Below are 26,390 nucleotides of genomic sequence, written 5' to 3'. Positions count from 1 at the left end.
GACCCTGCGACTACACAGAGAATGATGAAAGGATAGAAGGATAAAAAGAAATATTGAATAGCTATCCATTTGGTAAACATGGTCCATATTATGAACTGAATAGTGCAGTGGTCCTGTGGAAAAAATATTATGTGATCACATAATTGAGGGCTGTGTCATAATGCATGTGCATGCACTCAAATTAATTTAGGTACAGGCAGTCCCCGGGTTACGTAAAAGATAGGGACTGTAGGTTTGTTCTTAAGTTGAATCTGTATGTAAGTCGGAACTGGCGTCCAGATTCAGCCGCTGCTGAAACTGACCAGCGGCTGACTACAGGAAGCCCGAGCCAGAGTTTCTCTGCCCCGGGCTTCCTGGAATCAGCCGCTGATCAGTTTCAACAGGCTGAATCTGGACGCCAGTTCCAACTTACATACAGATTCAACTTAAGAACCCCAGGCGTCCCCAAGTCAGCTGCTGCTGAAACTGATCAGCGGCTGATTCCAGGAAGCCCGGGGCAGAGCAATTCTGCCTCGGGCTTCCTGTAGTCAGCCGCTGGTCAGTTTCAGTAGCGGCTGACTTGGGGACGCCTGGGGCAGAGCAGCTTGGGTGCTGCTGGGTTGGTCCAGTAGCGCCACTCTTCGGCGCTACTGGACCAACCCAGCAGCACCCAAGCTGCTCTGCCCCAGGCGTCCTGATTCAGCCGCTGCTGAAACTGACCAGCAGCAGCTGACTTGGGGACGTCTGGGGCAGAGCAGCTGGGGTGCTGCCGGGTTGGTGCAGTAGCGCCCAGAGCGGCGCTGTGGGACCAACCGGCAGCGCCCCAGCTGCTCTACCACAGGCGTCCGGAGAAAAGCCTGGTCTGCTGGGGGGGGGGGGGCGCACTAGCTGCGCCCCCCCCCCCCCTCAGCAGACCAGGGAGATGCGGGCGGCGGGACCGAGACGCGCTGCGGTCCCGCTGCCCGGGTCCTCCACAGCTTTGCTCCCCATCTCCCTGGTCTGCTGGGAAGCAAAGCCTCGGGGGACGCCGGCTGCGGGACAGCCGTGGCACGTCTGGGCTGTGTCGCTGCCCGTGTGCTCCGCGGCTTTGCTCCGTGTGTCCCTGGTCTGCTGGCGGGGGCTACCTCCCAGCAGACTAGGGAGACGCAGAGCAGCTTTTCTCGCCCCGGAGGACGCGGGCGGTGGGACCGCGGCGCATCTGGGCGTCCCGCCGCTCCCGTCCTCCGGGGCAAGAAAAGCCCCGTTTGTAACTGCGGATCCGACATAAGTCGGATCCGCATGACTCGGGGACTGACTGTTTTTCCCATTTTTGAGTCTCTGACTTTGCAATCTGAAATACCTATTTACAGCATCAATATTTTTCTCTAGTCCAGGCTCAGTGCAGGAATGCTTAAATGCTTCCTAACATTTTTATAGAAGCTTCAGGCGGCAGCCGAGTTAGTCTGTTACAGAAGAAAAAAGAACAAATGGTCTGGTATGATACTATCTTCATGTTTTGTTAGTCTATAAAGTGCTACCAGACCATTTGTTATTTTTATAGAAGTAAGACACCACTGAACCAGAGCAGAAAGATCAGCAGGGGATAGTTACCATTTGCACACATTGCTACTGAGACTCTTTCACTCATAACTATTTTCCTCATAACTGTAAAAGGCCATAACTTCAGCATCTCAAACACTTCTGTGTAGCAAATGCTGATTATAGTTCTTTTAGGGTACGTCTAGACTACAGGGTTTTGTCGACAGAAGTTTTGTCGACAGATACTGTCGACAAAGCTTCTGTCGACAAAGAGCGTCTAGACTACATTCAGTTCTGTCAACAAAGCAAGCTGCTTTGTCAACAAAACCCTGTAGTCTAGACACAACCCTACATGCAATAACATCTCCTGTCGACAGAAATCTGTCGACAGAAGGCGTTATGCCTCGTAAAATGAGGTTTACCAGCGTCGACAAAACTGCTGAGTTCTGTCGATGTTATGTCGCCAAAACTCTGTAGTCTAGACACACCCTTAGTTTAAAGATAAATACTATATATGTTGCAGATATTTTAAAGGCACCTTTTATTGTGGTTTTATGTTTCATTTATTTGTAAATACGAGGGGCCTTGTAATTTTCAAATTTCAAATTGGCCCTTAATCACAGAGGGAGCAGATCAGGTCAGAGAAATTTTGAAGACGTGCAAGGGTTTGCTGACCCATGCTATATAGTTAATGGAATGTTGACAAATTTCAGGCAGTTGCTTTGTATGTGTGTATGGTGTGACACAGATGTCTATTTCCATATCCTTTTATCCGTTTGCTCTCTGTAAAAAATGCAGATCTTCATAAGGAAGAGGCAGAAGTAATTGTTCTCTCCTTGCAACCCTCTCCCTCCACCACAGAACTCTTTTAGTTGCTATAAAGGGTACTAAGAGTCCATATTTCTTGAGCTGTAAAATAGAGAGATTTCAATTCCATACTGAAAGGACTGAAGTTTTGTTTCCACTACATGGCTAACTTAATAAATTTGAAAAAGTGCCTAACCTGTGGAGAAGCCAGGCAATAGAGGAAATACCAGCTATGTTATCCCTTAATAAGGGAGTAAAAGAGTTCTTTGTAAAAACAGAGGTGTATAACATAGAAGTAGTAATTAGTTTATTCTGGCATGAAAAATACTAAAATTGGTTCTTAGCAAATGTAAATAAGTCACCATACATTGAATTGTATCATATAGTCACATTTCATTTTAACAGTGGAGCCCATTACTTATGAACTGCGATGGTCAGTGAAATAGTTTATAGTAAACCATTTCATACGCCTAATCACAAATAATGTAATTGTTGGCAGTCCAATTATGGAGAGAAACCTCTCAATTCTCTTGTGTAGGAATTTTAATTAACTGCTTCAAGAACCAATGAACCATTGAAAAGTGCTTTTAAACAAGGGGTGCCCAAATATTGCCCAATCAAAGGCAGCTTTGGAAACTGGCCAAGAACTCAAGGGCTATGCCTGATTTGTATGGCAGAGTAAACTGTATCTGCTCTTATTTTCAATATGGAGTATGTCGTCTTATTCCAGTTTAATCCAATTTAATATTGTCTTTAGAGTACATGTTTACTACTTGCAGCTCAGTTTGGCCACTTTACTATAGCAAATTAATAAATAGATCATTAAACTGATTCAGCTGTTACAATAAAGTAAAACAAAATGACAAAATCACATGACTATATGACTTCAATTCACAAATAGAAAAGGCTGATCAACAATCTTTTTTAGGTGAGCTGACAAGGGTTGTTTAACTTATATAGTAAATATTATCAACTACAAGTTCTCCCCGCGTTACAGTCATCCAATTTACAAATATCCGCACATATAAACAAAAGCTCACCTGCAGCCTCAGGGGAGCAGTCAAGAGGCACAGGTGGTGGTGAGCAGCAAATGTGTGGGCTGGAGCATTCTGGAGGCAGGGGGTGTGCAGCCAGTGAGTGGAGAGAAGCAACGCTTTGAAGGGGAAACTGCTGCTTCTCTCCAGCCACCAGCTGTTTGGCCGCCCCCTGATGTTCCAGAGTTCTGCGGCTGGTGCTCATTCCACTCACTGCCTCCTGGTGAGTGGGGGCTGACTGCAGCCTGTTGAGGGGGAGGAGAGGGTGTATAACTGGAGGAGGGGCTGGTTATAGGAGCCATTGCAGAATTCATGGGGGCTGGAAGTGGAGGCCAAGGGATGCTCAGAAGTCCCCTTCAGAATATCCACCTACTGCCTCATCCTTCTCTTTTAATCCCTGCCTTTCCTCAAGCACCAGCATTCAAAATTAAATAAAAAACTATTTCTACTATATTCCTTGCAATTATACAATATTTTAGATGCTACATTCTGAGTTAGGTCAGTGTTCGTGGTCTAGCCTGGGAACCTAACTACCATTTATAACATTGTTTCTATGGGAAAATGTGTTCTGAGTTCTAAACAACCAACTTCCATGGTAAATTACCAAACCACACTATTTCTGTATGGATATATGCATATATATAGTTTTGAGAGTCAGAGTTAAGGCTGTGTGTAAGTAAACAAACAAATCCTGGCACATTGCAATATAGTTAATAATTCAATCTCAGTGTGTGGACTCTATTGGTAATGAACTATTTGTGTAAGTTATTGTGTTAGTTCTAAATGTATGGCAGAGATATTTTCACTTATAATACATTTGTTATGAAGTTATAGTTATCATTGGAGTGATGCTAACTATATTGTAGGTTAATAACAGACATCTTAAATGCATAGACATCAAGCGGGGATGCTACAGCAGTTAAAGTCCTCTGGGAAATGCATTGTTGTTTGTGGATAAATAATATGTGGTTTGGTAATTTACCATGGAAGATTATTTTTTAGAAAAGGCCTGGATTCTTCCATGCTAATCCTTGTACTTGTGAAAGAGGAGGATGATTAAGGTTGGCAGTTAGTGAGAGAATTTAGAGAGGTCTATGCTTGTAGGGAGAATGGGTGGGAGATGCATTATATATGCTATCCTCCCTCTTGCCTCGAGGATAATCTCCTGAAAAGGGGCTAGTTACTATGGTGATAGGTGCTGTATTTTACCAAGGTAGATTGATGTAAAAGGCAGCTTGATTTCATCACTTTTTAAATGCATCCTTTCCATGACATATAAAAAACCACCTCCTCTCTTTAAGAGAGGTTTGAGATGAAGCAACTCATAGGAGAATCATTGGCAGTGTAATCCCATCAAAACCACACTGGTGGGGAGGTGAAGGTGATGTGGAAGCAAAAACAGAGGCTTTTAAAGAGAGTATGCAGTGCCTTTGGCTCCAGTGGATTTCCCAAATTCCATATGGATCTCATGGATTCTGTTTCATTCCATTTGTAGCAATATTATTGTGTTCTGAGGCTTCTTTTAAAGTTTTTAGGCAAAGCTTTGATTTCATATCAATCAGCATTAGGGACGAACTGTATAGTACTCTGCAGTTTATTTGAACTTTCACTCATGCAGAGTTAAAATAAACTGATCATCATGGTAGAGCATTTTCTCTAGTGCAGAAGTTTGACATTTAATTAGTTTTTCCATGGCCATCATTTTCCATAGTTGTAAATAAGAGAGAAAAACTTATAATTAAAGTAAAAACAGTAAGAGGCTTTTCTCTAAAGGACACTGTATCATACGACTTTGACCTTGAAGATTTTCAGTGAAATGACAATCTTTTTTTTTCTTTATCACAATCAGTATCAAATCTTCAGGTGTCATGCTTAGTACTTTGAATGGAGTTTAAATCAGTTATTACAGTGTAATGGTCAGATTAAAATCTTGGGCACGTTTTAACAAGGCGGCATCTAACATAGATGCATTGTCTGTCTTCAAAATACAGTCTCCTCCTTTATACTCTCTTATTTAAAGGTTTTTCCAGATCATTTATAATTCATTGAGATTTTGATGATACAGTGGTTTGCCTTCTGGCAGCTGTAGCCCCGTAATTTAAAAGTATTACAGCTCTGATTACGCTGTCAGTCAGGGGGTAATATTCTCAAATTCACATCTTTCTGATCACACCTACAAAATCAGTAGGTAAAACAACTTGTTGATTGAAGGTCACAAAGATGACTGACTGTGGTATAGAAGTCCTACTTGAATCAGTTTTAATGGTAGAGATTGGCAGCAGCTTGTGTGATATAGCACAGTGGGAAAAAAGAATTATTAATCAGCGATCTTGCAGCTAGTACATGATTGACACGTAAGATAAAGGCATCAGTAATATAGAATATTAAAGCTTTTGGTATTATGGATCTTTACATTTGTTTCTTTTTTGTTTCTAATACCTTCACAAATCACTTTTATGTAAGGGATTTTGTTGAATTTAGGATTTAGGTTTCCTATTCTAATATGAATGAATGTCATCAATTCATATTTAGCTTTATTGCTAGATAAGTTAAATTATTAAATTAAACCACTGATTAATTTCTAGTATATCAATCACTTGAACCCTGAGGTTTGTTTTAGTTCTTAGATAATTTGAGTATGAGTGTGGGTATGGCATGTACATTTTTTCTGTTCAGAAAGTTATATAGAAATTAAGTTGTGTATAATTTTGCCATGTGATTGTCAGCCATAGCATGTTTTAAGATCTCTTGCAATTTTGTTTATGGCAGCTGCACAGCACATAAATGAAAAGGTTCATGGAAAGAAAACGTGTGTAAAAACAGACTGGCTTAAATCATTGCTTTTGACTAAATCATAACATCACTAGACTGCTTTTCATTCTGCCTCTGAACTGAATAAAATCAAGTCTAAATAAATATTGAAAAGGAGACATGTCTTCCTATGTGCCTTATATATATTTATAAGATACATGAATTTTCCTGTTTATACCTTGTTTTGTTTCTTTCAGCATGTGGAGAAACACTGCAAGAATCTACAGGGAACTTCTCCTCTCCAGGATTTCCAAATGGTTATCCTTCCTACACACACTGCATATGGCGAATCTCTGTTACTCCTGGGGAGAAGGTACTTAACCACATCTTTTCCATAAAATAAACAAAAGCATTCCTTTTTAAAAATAATACTCTTCCCTGTTTATTTAGCTTTCTTTTTATCTAAAGTTTGCATAATATTGGGAACTGATTAAATCCCTTGACCCAATAAATTACAGATGTTGAACTGTATTGATTTGACTTCGTCTCATACTAGTAAATGCTCAAAGTTGTTGCCATTTGATGGTTGATCAAGTAAAATGAGTTCATTGCTGTAGTCCACTTCATATAACAAAAACCCACCAAAACTTCCCCCATTGACAGCCTCAGTCTAGAAACAGAGGCTGTTTAATGGGCATGGAGCTTCAGATACCTTCTCATCTGCATGGTTGGCCCTTCTAGGGTGGGGCTCAGTCACACTGATTGGGCAGGATAGGGAAACAGATTGATGGTGTTGCCTACCTAATACCAGCATTCTTAATTCAGTCAGTGGGCTTATGTTTGTAAAGTGAATATACAGGCAGTCCCCGGGTTATGTACAAGATAGGGACTGTAGGTTTGTTCTTAAGTTGAATTTGTATGTAAGTCGGAACTGGCGTCCCGATTCAGCTGCTGGCTGCTGAAACTGACCAGTGGCTGACTACAGGAAGCCCGAGGCAGAGTTGCCCAGATGCGCCACGGCTATCCCGCTGCCGGCGTCCTCCAAGGCTTTTCTCCCCGTCTCCCTGGTCTGCTGGGGGAGGCTCCCTGGTCTGGGCTGTCCCGCTGCCCGCGTGCTTCGCAGCTTCGCAGCTTCGCTCCGTGTCTCCCTAGTCTGCTAGGGGGAGCTCCCCCTAGCATACCAGGGAAACGCAGAGCATCTTTTCTCACCCCGGAGGACGCGGGCGGCGGTTCCGCAGTGCATCTGGGCGTCCTGCCACTCGCGTCCTCCGGGGCGAGAAAAGCCCCGTTCGTAACTGCGGATCCGACATAAGTCGGATCCGCGTAACTCGGGGACTGCCTGTAATGGAAAGGAAGAAGAAGCTACATGAGTTTCAAATGTATCATTGTAAGGGTTCTCTGGTAGTGTTCTAGTGGAGAATTTGTATACTGTGATTTAGGGAGTTTAAGCTTGCTGGTGAAAGTTTTCATGAAGCAGAAGCAGAGACCAAGTTCTCATACTAGATGTAAATTTTGGAAGAAAAAGGAGCAAGAGAATTATTGAGGTGATACTAAGGGTGAAAGAAATAAGGCTTCCTTTCACAACGTTTCTGTGATATTGAAGGCACAAGCCATCTTTTCTAGTGTATTTTCAGCTTTCACCATGTTTTGTTCTTATTTATCTATTAGGATATTGACTTCCCTCAAAGTAAACAGATTCAGTGGGATAAAGGGAGGTACGGAGAGTTATTCCACAGACAAAATGTGTAGAAAAACTTATACCAGGACATTTTGAAGAGATGAAGAGGCTATTAGGAGGGCAATATGAAGAGAGCTATAAGAAGCACTCTTCAAAATAAAGTTAACCTTCTGCCCCCTCAAATCCACCCTAAACCACCAGATATTGCATTCAGACTATCCCCTGCTCTCCAACTCAGTACAGAGATTCATTCTCTCAACTTCAAATTACCATTTTTTTACTTCTTTCTTAGTATGGGTCTCAGCAATCTAATGAACATGTTTGTTTTCTGATGCGTGGATAGATCCCACAGAGATGTGAGAGCTATTACTATTGTTATGAATAAAAGCAAAACCTTTTGGAATGTGTTAGTCCTAATGTTAGCAGGCACGTGAAACAAAATGAAATACAAGCAGTCTCAAATGCTTTCAAGATGTTGGTGGCACTGCAGATTGGTAGGGAGTGGCAAATAAAAATGGCTGAATAGGAGAAGTAAAATAAATACGATGGGAGGGATAATTTTACATCCACATTGCCTACATTGTATCACAGTTGATGCTACTGCAGCAAAAATTTAAGGCCCCTACATTCTTTTATTTTCTCCTGTAACATAATAAATAAATATATAAAGTTTTAGGGTATAGTTTAATAGTCGTCTAACCACATGAAATCTTAGCAGTCACACAACTATTCTATAATCCCTGGAGGTGGGGCCAGCATCCAGTGCGCTCCTAACCCTACTCCTGGGGAGCCGCTTGCCACCTTGCGCTGCTGTCTCTGTATCAGCAGCGCAGGGTGACAGGTAGGAACCAGTCCACAGTGGGAGCCAGTTTAAAAACTAGCTCCCAATGCAGACCAGCTACCTGCCACCCTACACTGCTGCCTCTGATACAGAGGCAGCAGTGAGGGGTGGCAGCAACCACTGTCTGCAGGAGATCTGAGCTCCCCACAGACAGAGGATGCTCTGTGGCAGCAACCCCTGTCCACACGGAGCTTAGACCTCCCCAGCATGGACGGGGCTGCTGCCACAGACAAGCCCCTGTCTGCAGTGAGCCCAGGCTTGCCGTGAATAGAGGCTACTCTGTGGGATGCAGAGCAGCCTCTGTCTGACGGGAGCTCAGACTTCCCATGGACAGGGGCTGCTGCCGCAGACCAACCTTTATCTATAGAAGACCTAGGCTTGCCACAGACAGAGGCTGTGTCACGTGAGCCTCTGGAGGGAGGGGGGCGAGGGGAAAGTGTCAACAGGGAGCCGGTGCTGGGAGGATCCAGCTTTTAACCAGCCTGTCCTCCTTCCCCTCCCCCCACCACTGCCTCTGTAGCTGGCACATGTAGGGAGCCTGCTTGAAAGCTGTCTCCCTGCACGTATCAGCTCCCACCTGCCCTCCTCACCCTCCAAAATGCTGCCTCTCTATCAGAGGCAGCAGTGCAGGGTGGGGACGGGGCAGGAGGATCCAGTGTTCATGGATAGCCAGATTTTAAGACAGCTAATCAAAGGCACTGGCTGCCATTCCACAAGGGGGTGGGGAATGCATGTAGTCAGCAAGATTAACCAATAAACGTCGGCTTGTCATTTAATCGTGTAGTTGTCTACATGTTGACATCTCTGTTATAATTATTTTTTTGTTTAACTTAGAAAGTGGTTCTTTCTGAGGACTTTAGCATATATGCAACTTTACATAAATGGAGCGGGACATTAGGTTTAACATCATATATTTATAATGTAATTGCAGCCCCATTATGCTAGATATTGCAAACTCAAAGCAAGAGGAGAGCCCCAGTCCTGAAGGTTTTACATTGTAAGAAGACACACACAAAAAGAAAGTTAGAGATTAATTCCCTAAATATACTTTGATAAGATATATAGTACTTATTGGGCACAACTCCACTCAGGCTCTGACACAATTCTGATAGATTTGTGTAACAACTGAGAGCTAAATATATACATTATGGCTATGTCTAGACTGGCATGATTTTCCACAAATGCTTTTAATGGAAAAGTTTTCTGTTAAAAGCATTTGCGGAAAAGAGCGTCTAGATTGGCATGGACGCTTTTCTGCAAAAGCACTTTTTGTGGAAAAGCGTCTGTGCCAATCTAGACGCGCTTTTGCGCCAAAAAGCCCCGATCCCCATTTTCGCGATCAGGGCTTTTTTGCGCAAAACAAATCTGAGCTGTCTACACTGGCCCTTTTGTGCAAAAGCTTTTGCGCAAAAGGACTTTTGCCTGAACGGGAGCAGCATAGTATTGCTGCAAGAAGCACTGATTTCTTCCATGAGATCGTCTGTGTTCTTGTGGAAATTCAAGCGGCCAGTGTAGACAGCTGGCAAGTTTTTCCGCAAAAGCAGCTGCGCAAAAGGGCCAGTGTAGACAGCTCAGATTTGTTTTGCGCAAAAATGCCCCGATAGCAAAAAACTGCTTTTGCGGAAAAACTTGCCAGTCTAGACACAACCTATGTGTAAATGTTCCATGTATTAAAATAGATTGAGTCATTTCTGCCTCATTTCACACTAAGTTGTACTTGAAATAATTGGGAATGCTTTCAGAGTAAGGAGATTAATGTGAGTAAGAGTTGGTAGAATTAGGGACTAAGAATTAATTGGCACACGCAACACTATGCCTTAGAAACAGATATTTACGTCCATATTTTTAATCAAAAATCAAAAATTGCATTCTTTACGAAGGAACAATTGAGACATAAATATGTTTGCTTTTAAACACTAAAGTAAATGTACAAAAAAGTGCCATTTGTTTTAGGATTTTTCATGCATGTTCATTTTCCCCTAAAATAAGAAGTGATCTAATGATGGAATGAGAAATCTTGGACTCTAAATATCCTGGCTTCTTGTACAGGCAGTCCCCGACTTACGCGGATCCGACTTATGTCGGATCCGCACTTACGAATGGGGCTTTTCTCGCCCCGGAGCTCACGGGCGGCGGATCGCCACACGTGTCCTCCGAAGCGAGAAAAGCTTCTCCCGGTCTCCCTGGTCTGCTGCAGGGGTCCAGCAAAGCTGCTGGACCCCCCCAGCAGACCAGGGACACCCGAGCAAAGCCACCCAGGCGGAGGGAGTCCCGCTGCCTGGGCGGCTTTGCTCCTGTCCCCCTGGTCTGCTGGGGGGGGTCCAGCAAAGCCACTGGACCCCCCCAGCAGACCAGGGACACCCGAGCAAAGCCGCCGCCTGGGCGGCTTTGCTCCCGGGCAAATGAGCAAAGCCGCCCAGGCGGCGGCTTTGCTCTGGTGTCCCTGGTCTACTGGGGGGGTCCAGTGGCTTTGCTGACCCCCCCCCCCAGCAGACCAGGGGGACAAGAGCAAAGCCTTGGAGCATGCCCGCAGCGGGACAGCCCGGGTGCGCTTGGGCTGTCCCGCTGCGGGCGTGCTCCAAGGCTTTGCTCCCCATCTCCCTGGTCTGCAGGGAGACGGGGAGCAAAGCCTTGGAGCACGCCCGCAGCGGGACAGCCCGGGCGCGCTTGGGCTGTCTCGCTGCGGGCGTGCTCCAAGGCTTTGCTCCTGTCCCCCTGGTCTGCTGTGGGGGGGGGGGGGGTTCAGCTAGTGCGCCCCCCCCAGCAGACCAGGCTTTTCTTGCCTACCCCTAGGGTAGAGTAGCTGGGGGCTGCCGGGTTGGTCCCGCAGCGCCGCTCCGGACCAACCCGGCAGCACCCCAGCTGCTCTGCCCCAGACGTCCCCAAGTCAGCCGCTGCTGGTCAGTTTCAGCAGTGGCTGAATCAGGACGCCTGGGGCAGAGCAGCTGGGGTGCTGCTGGGTTGCTCCAGTAGAGCCGAGGAGCCGTGCTGCTGGAGCAATCCAGCAGCACCCCAGCTGCTCTGCCCCAGGCATCCCCAAGTCAGCCGCTGCTGAAACTGACCAGCGGCTGACTACAGGAAGCCCCAGGCAGAGTTGTTCTGCCCCAGGCTTCCTGGAATTAGCCACTGATCAGTTTCAGCAGCAGCTGACTTGGAGTCGCCTGGGTTTCTTAAGTTGAATCTGTATGTAAGTCAGAATTGGCGTCCAGATTCAGCCGCGGTTGAAACTGATCAGTTTCAGCAGCGGCTGACGCCAGTTCCGACTTACATACAGATTCAACTTAAGAACAAACCTACAGTCCCTATCTTGTACGTAACCTGGGGACTGCCTGTACTCTGGTTTCTTTGGACTGAAGAGTATATTGTTTCAACATAGCTTAGTGGGTGTTTTGGTGGAGTCTTATTTTCCCCTATATTCACTCCAGAATCTACGCTGACGTATGCTAGCATAGACCCTCTATGAGGTCACTGGTGATAAGAGGTTGTAAGAGTGGTATCTGTAACAAGCACTGTCATCTGAAAGGTGAATCCCTGTTTTCTGGCTCTGAGGATTTAGTTGTCTTAGGAAGATTAAAGTGTACCAATGTTTTCTGGATCTTGCCTTTTGAATACATTATATTATTCTTTATTTTTTCCTTTAGCCTGTATATAGATGTTTAAATAGGACAAATAATCCTAAATTATTGTGGGAGGAAAATTCAATTAGAAAAAAAATCTTGCAGAAATGGTTGGTTAGCCCCGTTTCCACAATGAACTTTGTTCTTTCTTGTCCCAGCCAGTAAGAGGTGTGATATATTATTCTATTTGAGGCTGCAATGGCGTGACTAAGTTTGCTTACGTACCCAATAATTTCTTAATTGCGCTGACAAATGTTCATTGATTGTCTTTCTCTGGAGACTTTCAGTCATTCTGTCCCCTTGAACTATTGTTCTGCCTTGTCTACAGCTCTTCAGATTTCTGTGGAGTTGCAAAATTGAGCCTTCTATATATTCATGTTTATTTCTAACCAAGAGTTGTGCCATTTTCAGCTCACTAAGAGCACATCTACACAGCAGTGTTGCTTCTAAATAATTAAGTGAGCATCTACACAGCAAGCTTGTTATTTTGAAATAAGTTTGAAATAAAGGATGTTTTACTCTGAAATCCGTAACCCTCATTTTACGAGGGCTAACGCCTATTCCAAAATAGTTATTACAGAATAGGGTGTGTGTAGACAGCACAATTGTGGTTATTTTGAAATAAGTGACCTCCAGGGCTTCCCACAAGTGTCCAGCTGGCCTCTGGCTACACTCATCAGAACTCTCTAATTCCCCTTCCCCTGCAGCCTTTAAAGGTGTAGCCAGGGGGGAAACAGTGTATGGCACACAGCAGGCCCAGCTTGCACCATGCCATACAGCAGCAGCCATCCCTGTACACTCTGCTGCCATGCCAGATCACAGCACTATGCCTGAGCCCCCCACAGCTGCCAGTACAGCTGTAGGCAGCTTCCAAGCCCCTGCCTGGTGGCAGAAGAGGCAGGCGCCTTCCTGGTCTGCTGCAGAGATCCTGGATCTCATTGAGATCTGGGTGAGGAGACAAACCTCCAGGATCTCTGCACTAGACAGAGGAATTCAGACATTTATGGCCAGATGGCCAGCAGCCTGGGGCAGAGGAGACACATCTGCACCCAGCAGGTGCAGACAAAAGTGAAGGAGCTGAGGCAGGCCTATACTAAGGCCAGGGAGCTCAGCTCCTGCTCCAGGGTGGCATTCCAGAGCTGCCAGTACTCCGACCAGCTCCACCACATTCTGGGCAGGGTGTCAGTCCCTTCCCTCCACTCCCGTTGTGGACTCTAGGTGGAAGATGCCCATTGTCACCCTCCTGGAGGGCAAACCTGGGGCTGAGGAGGAGGAGAAGACCTTGGAATCCATGATGCCCGCCGGCCAGGATCTCAACCTGTCCTGAAGCCCTTATCATCTTTCCAGGATGTTGCCCAGGAATCAGACAAAACCGGGGAAGGCCCATCAGGTGAGCTCTGTGACTGTCCCTAGACACATCCAGGGGGAGGGGGCGGGTGGTGAGAGTCTGCATGCTCCTCGCTCGGCCTTCTTGGCCTGTGCTAGTTGGTGCACATGAGGTTCTGGTCTGGAGCACTCAGCCCCAGGAGGCTGGCAGAGAGGACCCTTGTGCTCCTGCTCACAAGGTTCCTGCACAGGGTTACCTTAGTCCTGAACCACATGATGGGACACCCTCCCACCACAAGCAACAACAAAGGAGACTGGGGTCCTGGACACACACATATACACGTATGTCAGGGCCACACTCTTGGGGTAGCATCTGCTCCTGGGTGGGCACAGTGAGTGGAGGACATCGAGCCCCTGCTAGGAGAGCCTGCTGGGTGGGGGAGGAAGTAGAGGGACCCCAGGAGCACCCTTCCCAGGAAGTGGCATCTGCATTCACACACACCTCCCCCCAACAACCCCACCCCTCCTCCAGTGGGCAGGGATAGAAGTTCTCTCCCTCCAGGACACCGCCAGTACTGGACCCTGTATGTGCGTGGCACAGAGGGAAGCTGAGCCGCCCAATCATCCCCCTCCACCTGCAGGCTCCTGGGCTGGCAGGAACTTTCCCTTGCCTACTTGTCTGTAGGATGTGGGGGTAGCGTGGCTCCCCCCGGGGACATCTGTGACCCTGCAGGAAGGGGCCTGCTGACTAGGTCACTGCTGGCCTTGCTCCAAGCATATCACCTTCATGGGACCTGAGACCTTTCGATGTTGGCTCAGAGATGCGGGAGAGGCTTCAGGCACCCTGTCTCCTGGGATGACTGCCCTTCTCTTTGTTCTTCACAGCTGGACCAGCTGCGAGTGAGGCACCCAGGACACCTCCTACACCATCTTCCCAACCCTGTGGGAGCCACTGCCACAGACAAGCCCGTGTGGAGCTGGAATGGAAGCACATCACTGCCCTGTGAGACCTCCAGCGGTCTCTTGACATGGACATGGAGCTGCGCTGCACCACCTGGCGGGAGCTCTTGCAGCAGGCCTGGACCATGTGCACGGCTTGCCATTGACTGTCTGTTGGCTGCACCTGCCCTAGCTCCTTCCCCAGCTCCTGCCCCTCCAGCTTCCCTCCCTCTACCCCCCATGGCCACCAAGGGCCCTACACACGTGGCAGTGGGACCACCAAAGGCAGGTGCCACTCCCAGCCTGATCCCTGAACCTCTCCTGCCTCTCTTCCCCCTTCCTTCCCTCTTCTCCCCTTTCCCAGATTCTTTTCCCAGTTATATCTACCCCAATTAATCAAAAAGTAGACTTTATTGTTTCAGAAAGCAAAGGTCTGTTTTATTATATCAACAGGAGAAGGGGAGAGGGGGCAGAGCTGGCCCAAGCCCTTTCGGTGCCCTGCTCCCAGGCGTGTGGCACTGCCCCCGGATGCGTGATGCCGCCCCGGACGCGCAGCACCGCCCCCGGGCGCAGGGTGCACGTGCAGGCCCACCCGTGGGACATAGACCCACCCCACAGGGTGCACAGGCCCACCCCCCGGGGCGCATGGTGCATGTGTGCAACGGCCACGGCCGCTGGTGCGCAGTCTGGGGCCTGCCCCCAGGGAGCATGGTGCATGCGCTGCCCAGCGTGACCCGGCCAGCACTGCTGGTGCGCGCGCTTGGCCGTGCAGGGCCCTGCAGCCATGGGGGGAAGGGCTCAGTTGGCCGGCACCACAGGGCCGGCGCTGCAGGAGCTGGGTACGCGGCTCCTGATGGCAGCTATAAGGGATGCCACGTGCCCCGTACAGCTGCCACAGGCGCCCCCCATTGGATGGTGCCCTGGGCAGCTGCCCGGCTCGCCCATGCCTCTGTCCGGCCCTGAGAGGGGGAACTGAGGACAGAGGAAGAGAAGGATGGGGGAGGAAAGACACAGAGAGGCAATGCACAGGCCGCTTGTGGGGAGGCCCTGGGGAGAGTCTCTCTAGGGTCCTTGTGTGAACTCTCCCTTAGGACCTCTCAGATGCGCATAGCCCCCTGATGGGCCTGCCAGATAGCAGCCATGTGCAGCTGTTCAAAGGCCTTTCTGAGCTGCTCAGCCTCTGCTCTCCACTCTAGAAGGAATATCTTCTCCGCATTTTTGCCTATATTATGCAGAACACAACGGGTTGCCTCAATTGGAGGACATTCCACTCACCAAGGTTAAGGCAGGTCAGGAGACAATGGAACCTCCCTTTCAGACACTTGAAGGTGCCCTCCACCCCAATGTGGGCCCTGCTGAACCTGGCATTGAAGCATTCTTTGCTTTGGTCCAGGTATCCCATATAAGGCTTCATTCAGGGGAGCAGAGGATAGGCAGCATCCCATATGCACATTGGCATGTCCACATAACTGACTCTGATGGTGTGGTTGGGGAAAAAAGTGCCAGAGTGCAGATTCTCATAGAGGCTGGAGTTGCCAAAGATGTGAGTATCATGTGTCTTCCCTGACCACCTGATATTGATTTTCAGGCCTCAGTGTTTCATGGGGGCCTGCAAGACCATAGTAAAGTGGCCCTTGCAGTTAATGTAGTCATATGCCCGTAGTTGGGGACCCACATGGGGATGTGGGTGGTGTCAATGCCCCCCCCCCCCCAGCAAAGTGGGCAATCATAGAATCATAGAATTAAAGGACTGGAAGGGACCTCAAGAGGTCATCGAGTCCAGCCACCCGCCCTCAAGGCAGGACCAAGCTCCGTCTACACCATCCCTGACAGATGTCTATCTAACCTGTTCTTAAATATCTCCAGAGAGGGAGATTCCACCACCTCCCTTGGCAATTTATTCCAATATTTGACCACTCTGACAGTTAGGAATTTTTTCCTAATATCCAATCTAAACCTCCCTTGCTGCACTTTAAGTCCATTACTCCTTGTCCTGTCCTCAGAAACCAAGAGGAACAAATTTTCTCCTTCCTTGTGACACTCTTTTAGATATTTGAAAACCGCTATCATGTCCCCCCTTAATCTTCTTTTTTCCAAACTAAACAAGCCCAGTTCATGAAGCCTGGCTTCATAGGTCATGTTCTCTAGACCTTTAATCATTCTTGTCGCTCTTCTCTGTACCCTTTCCAATTTCTCCACATCTTTCTTGAAATGTGGCGCCCAGAACTGGACACAGTACTCCAGCTGAGGCCTAACTAGTGCAGAGTAGAGCAGCAGAATGACTTCACGAGTTTTGCTTACAACACACCTGTTGATACAATCTAGAATCATATTTGCTTTTTTTGCAACAGCATCACACTGTTGACTCATATTCAACTTGTGGTCCACTATGACCCCTAGATCTCTTTCCGCCATGCTCCTTCCTAGACAGTTGCTTCCCATCTTGTATGTATGGAACTGATTGTTCCTTCCTAAGTGGAGCACTTTGTATTTCTCTTTATTAAACTTCATCCTGTTTACCTCTGACCATTTCTCTAACTTGCTAAGGTCATTTTGAATTATATCCCTATCCTCCAAAGAAGTTGCAATCCCACCCAGTTTGGTATCATCTGCAAACTTAATAAGCGTACTCTCTATCCCAATATCTACATCATTGATGAAGATATTGAACAGTACGGGTCCCAAAACAGACCCTTGAGGAACTCCACTTGTTATCCCTTTCCAGCAGGATTTAGCACCGTTAACAAAAACTCTCTGACTACGGTTATCCAGCCAATTATGCACCCACCTTATCGTGGCCCTATCTAAGTTATATTTGCCTAGTTTATCAATAAGAATATCATGCGAGACCGTATCAAATGCCTTACTAAAGTCTAGGTATATGACATCCACCACTTCTCCCTTATCCACAAGGCTCGTTATCCTATCAAAGAAAGCTATCAGATTAGTTTGGCATGACTTGTTCTTCACAAACCCATGCTGGCTATTCCCTATCACTTTATTACCTTCCAAGTGTTTGCATATGATTTCCTTAATTACCTGCTCCATTATCTTCCCTGGGACAGACGTTAAACTGACCGGTCTGTAGTTTCCTGGGTTGTTCTTATTCCCCTTTTTATAGATGGGCACAATATTTGCCCTTTTCCAGTCTTCTGGAATCTCCGCTGTCTTCCATGATTTTTCAAAGGTCATAGCTAAAGGTTCAGATACCTCCTCTATCAGCTCCTTGAGTATCCTGGGATGCATTTCATCAGGACCTGGTGACTTGCTGACATCTAGTTTCCTAAGTGATTTTTAACTTGTTCTTTGTGTATCCTATCTTCTAAACTTACCCTCTCTCTGCTTGTATTCACTACATTAGGCACACCTCCAGACTTCTTGGTGAAGACCGAAACAAAGAAGTCATTGAGCATCTCCGCCATTTCCAAGTTTCCTGTTACTGCTTCTCCCTCCTCACTAAGCAGTGGGCCTACCCTGTCCTTGGTCTTCCTCTTGCTTTTAATGTATTTATAAAAGGTCGTCTTGTTTCCCTTTATGCCTGTAGCTAGTTTGATCTCATTTTGAGCCTTTGCCTTTCTAATCTTACCCCTGCATTCCCGTGTTGCTTGCCTATATTCATCCTTTGTTATTTGTCCTAGTTTCCATTTTTTATATGACTCCTTTTTTATTTTGAGATCATGCAAGATCTCCTTGTTAAGCCAAGCTGGTCTTTTGCCATATTTTCTATCTTTCCTACACAGCGGAATTGTTTGCTTTTGGGCCCTTAACAACCTCCCTTTGAAATACTTCCAACTCTCCTCAGTTGTTTTTCCCTTCAGTCTTGCTTCCCATGGGACCTTACCTACAAGTTCTCTGAGCTTATCAAAATCTGCCTTCCTGAAATCCATTACCTCAATTGTGCTGGTCTCTATTCTACCTTTCCTTAAGATCATGAACTCTATTATTTCATGATCACTGTCCCCCATACTGTCTTCCACTTTCAAGTTCTCAACTAGTTCCTCCCTATTTGTTAAAACCAAATCCAGAACAGCTTCTCCTCTGGTAGCTTTTTCAACCTTCTGAAACAGAAAGTTGTCTCCAATGCAGTCCAGAAACTTATTGGATAGCCTGTGCCCCGCTGTATTAGTTTCCCAACATATGTCTGGATAGCTGAAGTCCCCCATCACCACCAAATCTTGGGCTTTGGATAGTTTTGTTAATTGTTTAAAAAACGCCTCATCCACCTCTTCCACCTGGCTAAGTGGCCTGTAGTAGACTCCTAGCATGACATCACCCTCATTTTTTACCCCTTTTAGCTTAACCCAGAGACTTTCTACACAGCTATCTCCTATGTTCATCTCCACTTCAGTCCAAGTGTGTACATTTTTAATATACAAGGCAACCCCTCCTCCCTTTTTTCCCTGTCTGTCCTTCCTGAGCAAGCCGTACCCTTCCATACCAACATTCCAATCACACGTCTCATCCCACTAGGTTTCTGTAATACCAATGATATCATAGTTGTATTTATTTGTTAGCAATTCCAGTTCTTCCTGCTTATTACCCATACTTCTCGCATTTGTATATAGGCATCTAAGATACTGATTTGATCTTGCCTCCTTGTTGTGCCCTGACCCTCCTTTCTCCTTGCCATTATAGGCCGTAGTCCCCCCCATTTCCAACCCATCTCCCAGTCCCGCACATTCAGCACTTACCTGTGGTCTTTGCTCACCTGTCCCCGTTGAACCTAGTTTAAAGCCCTTCTCACAAAGTTAGCCAGTCTGTGTCCAAACAAGGCCTCCCCACTCCTGGAAAGGTGAACTCCATCTCTGCCAATGATGGAGTTCATGGCACCTAGGATCTCCCCATGCCAAACTGGTACCCAATAGAGCGGTAGCTGTCAGGGTTGGTGAGCTTCCACAGAGCAATAGCGACCAGCTTTTGCAGGGGGTTGACAGTTCTCGTGAGGGAGTCCCATAGCATGAGGGCAGGGGCAAACCACTCACACAGTTCCAGGAAGGTATCCTTCCACATGCGGAAACTCTGGAGACACTGCTGGTTGTCCCACCGCTCCATGACAATCTGGTTCCACCAGTCGGAACTGGTGTCCAGTTGCCAGAAGCAGCAGTGCACGGTGTGCAGGGAAGGGCAGGAGGGGCAATGCTTCATGAGCAGCATGTAGAGAGAGGAGAGGATGTGCCCCACCATGAGCTGGGGGTCCTATTCCTACCGAACCAAAAGGGCAGCCTGCAGAAACTGCAGCAGGAGGTGCAGCATGGGGTCTGAGCAGTCATCTGCTTGCAGGCAGGTTGGCTCCATGGCTGGAGTGCTGTGGTGTCCACAAGGGCAACCAGAGCAGGCAGTGAAAAGGCTTTGCTGTCTCTTAAGGAGGTAGGCAAAGGACAGGAGTGTGAAACATGACTGTACAGGGGGACCCTTTAAGCTTGAGCCTCAGACAGCAGCTCCAATAAGTGAATGCTGTCCTGATGTCCTGCCTGAAGTGCTTCCAGTTGGCCTTAAATACGTCCAGTGAGTGTGGATGCTCTATTTCAAAATAGCTAATCGCTATTTCAATTGGCATTTGCTCTATAGACGCACTATTTTGAAATGTGCAGTGTAGATGTACCCTAGCAGAAAGCCATAAAACCTTACACAGTAGTATGAAAGGAATACCATATATTCTAAGAAGCTATAACTCTGACATGGTGGGTTTCCCATAACATCTCATTCACTGAGTGAGTAAAATGTTACAATTCTTCATTGTTTCTTTGAAATACATTCACAAAAAATCCCAAACATGGCAGGGAAAAAATTTGGTTAATCAAAAAAAAAAAAAAAAAAAGGTTCACTGCACCTTTAAATCCCCACACTTCCTGCCATACACAGCAGGGGAAGAATGTCCCCACTGGCCTTCCATTAGAGAAAAACAGAAAATACCAGACATTCTGGGCACCGCATTTCAAGAAAAATGTGGAGAAGTTGGAGAGGGTCCAGAGAAGAGCAATGAGAATGATTAAAGGTCTAGAGAACATGACCTATGAGGGAAGACTGAAGGAATTGGGTTTGTTTAGTTTAGAAAAGAGAAGATTGAGGGGGGTCAAGATAGCAGTTTTCAGGTATCTAAAAGGGTATCATAAGGAGGAGGGAGAAAACTTGTTCGTCTTGGCCTCTGGGGATAGAACAAGAAGCAATGGCCTTAAACTGCAGCAAGGGAGGTTTAAGTTGGACATTAGGAAAAAGTTCCTAACTGTCAGGGTAGTCAAACACTGGAATAAATTGCCCAGGGAGGTTGTGGAATCTCCATCTCTGGAGATATTTAAGAGTAGGTTAGATAAATGTCTATCAGGGATGATCTAGACAGTATTTGGTCCTGCCATGAGGTCAGGGGACTGGACTCGATGATCTCTCGAGGTCCCTTCCAGTCCTAGTATTCTATGATCTATATTTACTTTATTTTTGAATTTCATGGGAAGGAGATTCAATATGTAAAAAAATAGCTGAAGTATGACAAAATAGATCAACTATTACTTATTGTTTCTGAAATAACTGTAACTGAGATACTACTATAAATTCCACAGTTATGAACTGATCAGTCGACAACACAACTCATTTGGAACTAGAAGTATGCAATCAGGCAGTAACAAAAAACAACCCCTTCCCCTGTAAGTTACTAAAAATATAGGGAAAGTAGCATTCTTGTTCATAGTAAAGTTTCAAAGTTGTATTAAGTTAGTTTTCTGTTGTAAACTTGTGAAAGTTTTGAACAACTCCTATTCTGGTGATATTCATAACTCTGAGGTTCTACTGTATGACCCAGGATTCCTACAACTGTAAATGTGTGAGATGATGAAATATGATCTAATTGTTTTTATTTTTTCCAATGTATCAAATATATATTGAAAACATTAATCCTATACTTGCAGATTTAATAAGTTAATGCTAAATTCTTGCTTTTGTCCCATACAGTAAAGGGGAAGAGACACAAAGACGAAGTAAGGGCTAGTCAGCTTTGTTGCAATTCCAACACTAAAAGGCATGTAGGTCTGTTTTCAAGATGCTTTCTACAGACCTTATAGTATCCAGAAGTGGATGGGGAGCAAGCAGACCCGTATTCTGTTCCCTCCCCCTCCACCAGCAGAGAGGGACAGCTGCACAAAGCATTGTTGCACTCATTAAGAGGGCATAGCAGTTACTGTTCCCTGCAGCACACCAGGGAGCTCTGGGAAAGTTTTTCTGATGCTTACCCTGATGCAGTGTGCCTCTGAACCACCCAGTACAGGTCTAAATTAAAGGGACAATCTAGCCATTAAAGGATATTTCTCTTACCAGTATACTTAGCCTTGATTTTGTTTAATCCTATTGTTTCATTTTAGTAGGGAGAGATATCCAATAATTTTAATTAATGATAATCTGTCTAATATTTTCTCCAATAGTGCCTAGAATTGAGGTTGGAATATCCAAAATGAGGAAGAAACTATTTTTTCTTTACTTGAAACTTCATTCCTTTTCTTGGTGTCACTTATATTTAAACTGTATATTAGTTTGCCTGCAGTAGCTAATTTTTAAAAATATCTTCTATTTCAACATCAAGTTGTCTGGGAAAGATTGTGATTTCTGGATAACTACTGTATTGTATGATCCTTAAAAAAGAGACATATAGTACATCTTGAAGCAATCGATGTAAAACTTTTTGACTATTTTGGTCCATTGTTTAGATTAAAATGTTATTTTTTCCCCCTCATCACAGCTGAAGAGAGCTTCTCTGACAGTTTTAAATGACATGCACAGCTGGTACATGGCTGCCATGGGAATGTATTGTAGCAGTGTGAAATTTAAATTAGTGCACAGTAGCAAATGTTTCCTCTCTAGCAGCATATTTAAAGTTTGAGTACCCAGTATTAGTCACATGACACAAGAAACAATGCTCTTTAATGACTCTTTCTGTTGCAGTGCAAGTATGCTTCAGCTCAGTCTTTTTTTTTTTTTAATGGTAATTATATAAGTGAGAAATTGTTTAAAAAAAGACTTTAGATTTAAAGAGGGCTGCTTTCCCCATTTCCTGGGGGAGCCAATTTTATCCTTAATTACATGTGTGTAACTCCCAATGAAATCATTAAGATTTAACCATGTGAAGGGACTGTAGAACCATTTCTAGGATTGGTTTGAATCCAACTTCCTCGATTTAAAAAAAAGGAATAAGGGCAAAGATGGACAACCAAAGTTAATGAAAGTCTATGAATTTTAAAAACTATTTTACAGACTAAACTTGCAACAAGTGATGCTTATCTTCTTGTTATGCTGACCATCTCTTAAATCTGACCTTGTTGTAAGAATCATTGCTGTATGATAATGCTCTTGCCTTTATCATTTTATAAAATATGTTAATTTCAGGATACAAAAATAACTTCCAAGTTAAACAAAAAATGAATTAACTTTGATCTTAATAATAGAATACAGTAATATTTGTTTTAACGCTACTAATGCTTACATGTTTACAGCCATTATTTTGTAGCAATGCTACCCCTGCAAGAGAGGTTTTACTATAAATTTAGCTTTACATAGAGTGAGCTGGATTAGGGATGTTAAATTTAATTTAATCAACTAATCGACTAGGTGATGAATTTTCCATCAATTATTCAATAAGTGGGGGAGCTGCCGAGGGGTTAGTTCCTGGCCCGGGATGTTATAAATAAGCCATAATCCATTCACTGAACACAGGGTTTGGGATGAGGTAATGATGTCCAGTAATGTCATGTTCTTATCTGGATTTCTTAAAAAAAAATCATGGAAACGGTGAAGTTAAAGTGGTCAACTTTAAGCCAATCAGTTTACATAAAGTTATATCAGTACCTGTAGCATTCTGTTATACTTACTATAATACGTAACTTGAGTATTTCCAAAGGAGTAGCTATTTAGCCATCTAGGCAACTGGTGTGAGACTTTAAGGATGATCACTATGACTTTGTCTTCATAGCATAGTAGTTGGGCTATCTATATTCTAGTGATGGCTACAGCCAATTTAATTATATGGCATGCTATTCTCCTCTGCATTGCAGATTGTTTTAAACTTTACCACAATGGACCTGTACAAGAGTAGTCTCTGCTGGTATGACTATATTGAAGTAAGAGATGGCTACTGGAGAAAATCACCTCTGCTTGGTATGAAACCATTTCCCCACTCTGCTGTCTGTAATTACCAAAATTGTTAAACGTATAGTTAACACACAGAAATTAAACTCTTTGCTTGCTATTCACAATAATGTTGCAAGCCTTTAAAAGCTATAAAATGCTCAGGAAATATAAATAAATTAAAAAACCTCCCCTCCTCAAAACAAACAAACAAGCCAACCAACCAATAAGGAAACAAAGTTTAGTCTCAATGGAACAAGAGGTTATTAAGTAGTTGCTTGAAACCAAGCATGACAAACAAGTACGCATGTGCTTAAAGTAACTGTTCATGCAGCATTTTTGTTTTTTTAAATAACTAGGTTGCTATAGTTTTGATGATAGAACTTTTTGACTAAGTAGTCATTGCTGCATGCACTACCAGTGTACATAATTAGCAACTGACTACCTGTGACTAGGAAAGCTCTACTTATGAGCTTTGTCTCTGTAGTTGTTCTGGTGTGGTTACAAGAGGGAGAGCTTTCAGTTTGAGTAATCAACATTCAACCATCAAGATCTCCTTGTAAGTCTATAATGCAGCCCATAAAGTACAATTTTCTTTAAAAAATAGTGCAGCTGGGAAGGTTTGAAACCCTTCTCTGCCATGATCAAGTAGTGGCATGCTGGGACATGTACTGTGTAGTATGCCTTTTCTAAATAAAAAGGTAGGCGCTGGTACTTATTGCTTCAGGGTGCATTTCAGTAGGATGTAGGCAAGCAAAAACAGAGTAGTTAAACTGGAAAAAAACTGATATTTTATAGTTTTGGCCTTTTTAACTAATACAGTATATGCTAGAGCTGTTCTGTGGAATTAAATACATTACATGCTACTGCATATAAATTATGGTATTCATGCCCATGATAAACTGTAGATTTACACAATAAATTATGTATATTATGATCTTTTGACCACAGTCTGCCTTCTTATCCCATCCACTTAAAAAACCTGTCATTTTTAAATTAAAAATGTATAGATTGAGAAGCATTTCAATTTTTCTCCTCACGAAATTGGAATTTTTCCTTTACTTTTGCTGACATTATTCCAGTATGAGGCCCAGGAAGCATGATGCTCAATTCTTAATCAGACATAGCTTTAAAGTATATCTTTTGACTCATTCTGGATAGGAAGAGAAGACCCTTCTGCCCCCTCCCTCTATTAAAATTTGTGAGCCTCACATATTAAAATGTACAAAGTAAATATTGTTAAATCAACCTCTAAGAAGTTTTCAAGGAACATTTTTTTCTTACTTTGCCTATCTGTAAATATCTATTATCATCAGTGAAAATATTTTTGTTCATTTGTGTGTAAGGTGAAATCAGCATTTATTGATAAAAATTGAATCCTTCCAAGCCTATTCATAAAGTGAATCCACACATGCAAGTGCTTGTAGGATTTGGGCCTGAAACATGACATAAGCTTATTCATTGCTTGTTTTTAGGCAGGTTCTGTGGTGACAAACTGCCAGAAGTGCTCACATCTACTGACAGCAGAATGTGGATAGAGTTCCGTAGCAGCAGCAATTGGGTAGGAAAAGGTTTTGCAGGAGTTTATGAAGGCAAGTCACTGTAAAGTTTAAAGATGACTTAATTATATGGATAATGATTAACAAGAAATTCTTTAATACTGGGACAAAAGTGGGCATTGATAAAATAATTAATTTTATCTGAAATTGGTTTCTAATTTTTGAAAAGACAGTTTGGTTGTTTTGGTATAGACCATCAACTGTATAGCTGTATAATTTTGAAATTGTTGATATGATCACATTACAGATGTCATCCTTTCTAATAGCATAAGTAATGATGGTCATAAGTATATCTTGCACATTTTTAAAAATCTTTAATTAAATAGTAATTGGAAACTCCCTTCAACTTCCTCAGTAGATTTTGAGTTCTGTTCTTTCGCACGTATCTGAGGCTACGTCTAGACTGCAAGCCTCTTTTGAAAGAGGCTTTTTTGAAAGATACTTTCGAAAAAGCCTCTTTTGAAAAAGAGTGTCTAGACTACAACCAGTACTTTTGAAAAAGCAAGCTGCTTTTTCGAAAGAGAGCACCCTGGCAGTCTGGATCCTCTCTTTCGAAAAAGCACAGTTTGCATTACATAGCACCTTTTTTCGAAAGAGCACTTTCGAAGAAAGGCATTCTTGCTCATAAAACAAGGTTTTCCGTGGTCAAAAAAACTGCTGCATTCTTTCGATTTACCTTTGAAAGAATGCGGCAGCAGTTTAGGCGCAGGGGAAGTTTTTTTGAAAAAAGGCCACTTTTTTTAAAAAGAAAACCTGTAGTCTAGATATACCCTAAATGTCTGCATTACAAAGAATATTGAGGGAACAGGGAAGAACCTGTAACTTTGAGGTTGATCAGAGCTTTTACTCACAATAACATTTCTCTCACACCGGATCCTAGGCTCAAAAGTGAGAAAACATATACAGAGACTGTAAGCTGTTTGGGATGCAAAACATAAAGAAATATTGGGGTCTGGGAGTTGTTGAATGTTTCTTATTAGATATCTTGTTAGAAGGCGGCATTGAAGCAAAAGTGTATTTAATATTTTGTTCTGTGCTTTTAATTCTGTACTTCCCCACCTTCCTTCACAAAATCTGGTTCTACTCCTGCATATACACAACTGTAGTTTAAGTAGATGAGAAAGTTAATAGACACCTGCTTGAAATACAGTGTAGCTCAGTTTAATACTCTTTAGTAGAAAACAACGTGATTGAGCCCACATCTGTTTAGTATATGAGTGTAGGCTCCTGAAAATA

At 44.2% G+C, this 26,390-nt stretch overlaps 1 protein-coding gene across 3 annotated transcripts in view; it reads left to right on the top strand.

The window, feature by feature from the left end:
• TLL1 (tolloid like 1) overlaps nucleotides 1-26,390 on the top strand; it is a 390,438-nt gene that overhangs the window by 312,902 nt on the left and 51,146 nt on the right. For all 3 annotated transcript variants that reach the window (XM_075930162.2, XM_089777937.1, XM_089777936.1), the window contains 3 exons: nucleotides 6,347-6,462; nucleotides 23,523-23,625; nucleotides 25,071-25,187. In XM_075930162.2, the coding sequence (XP_075786277.2) occupies nucleotides 6,347-6,462; nucleotides 23,523-23,625; nucleotides 25,071-25,187 (336 nt within the window). The remainder of the gene's footprint in view (nucleotides 1-6,346; nucleotides 6,463-23,522; nucleotides 23,626-25,070; nucleotides 25,188-26,390) is intronic.

Source organism: Pelodiscus sinensis, chromosome 4 (assembly GCF_052426305.1).
Source record: "Pelodiscus sinensis isolate ZL-2025 chromosome 4, ASM5242630v1, whole genome shotgun sequence".
In the NCBI taxonomy this organism is placed as follows: domain Eukaryota; kingdom Metazoa; phylum Chordata; order Testudines; family Trionychidae; genus Pelodiscus; species Pelodiscus sinensis.
The sequence above is the reverse complement of the archived record's forward strand: the minus strand, read 5'-3'. Positions and strand labels throughout refer to the sequence as shown.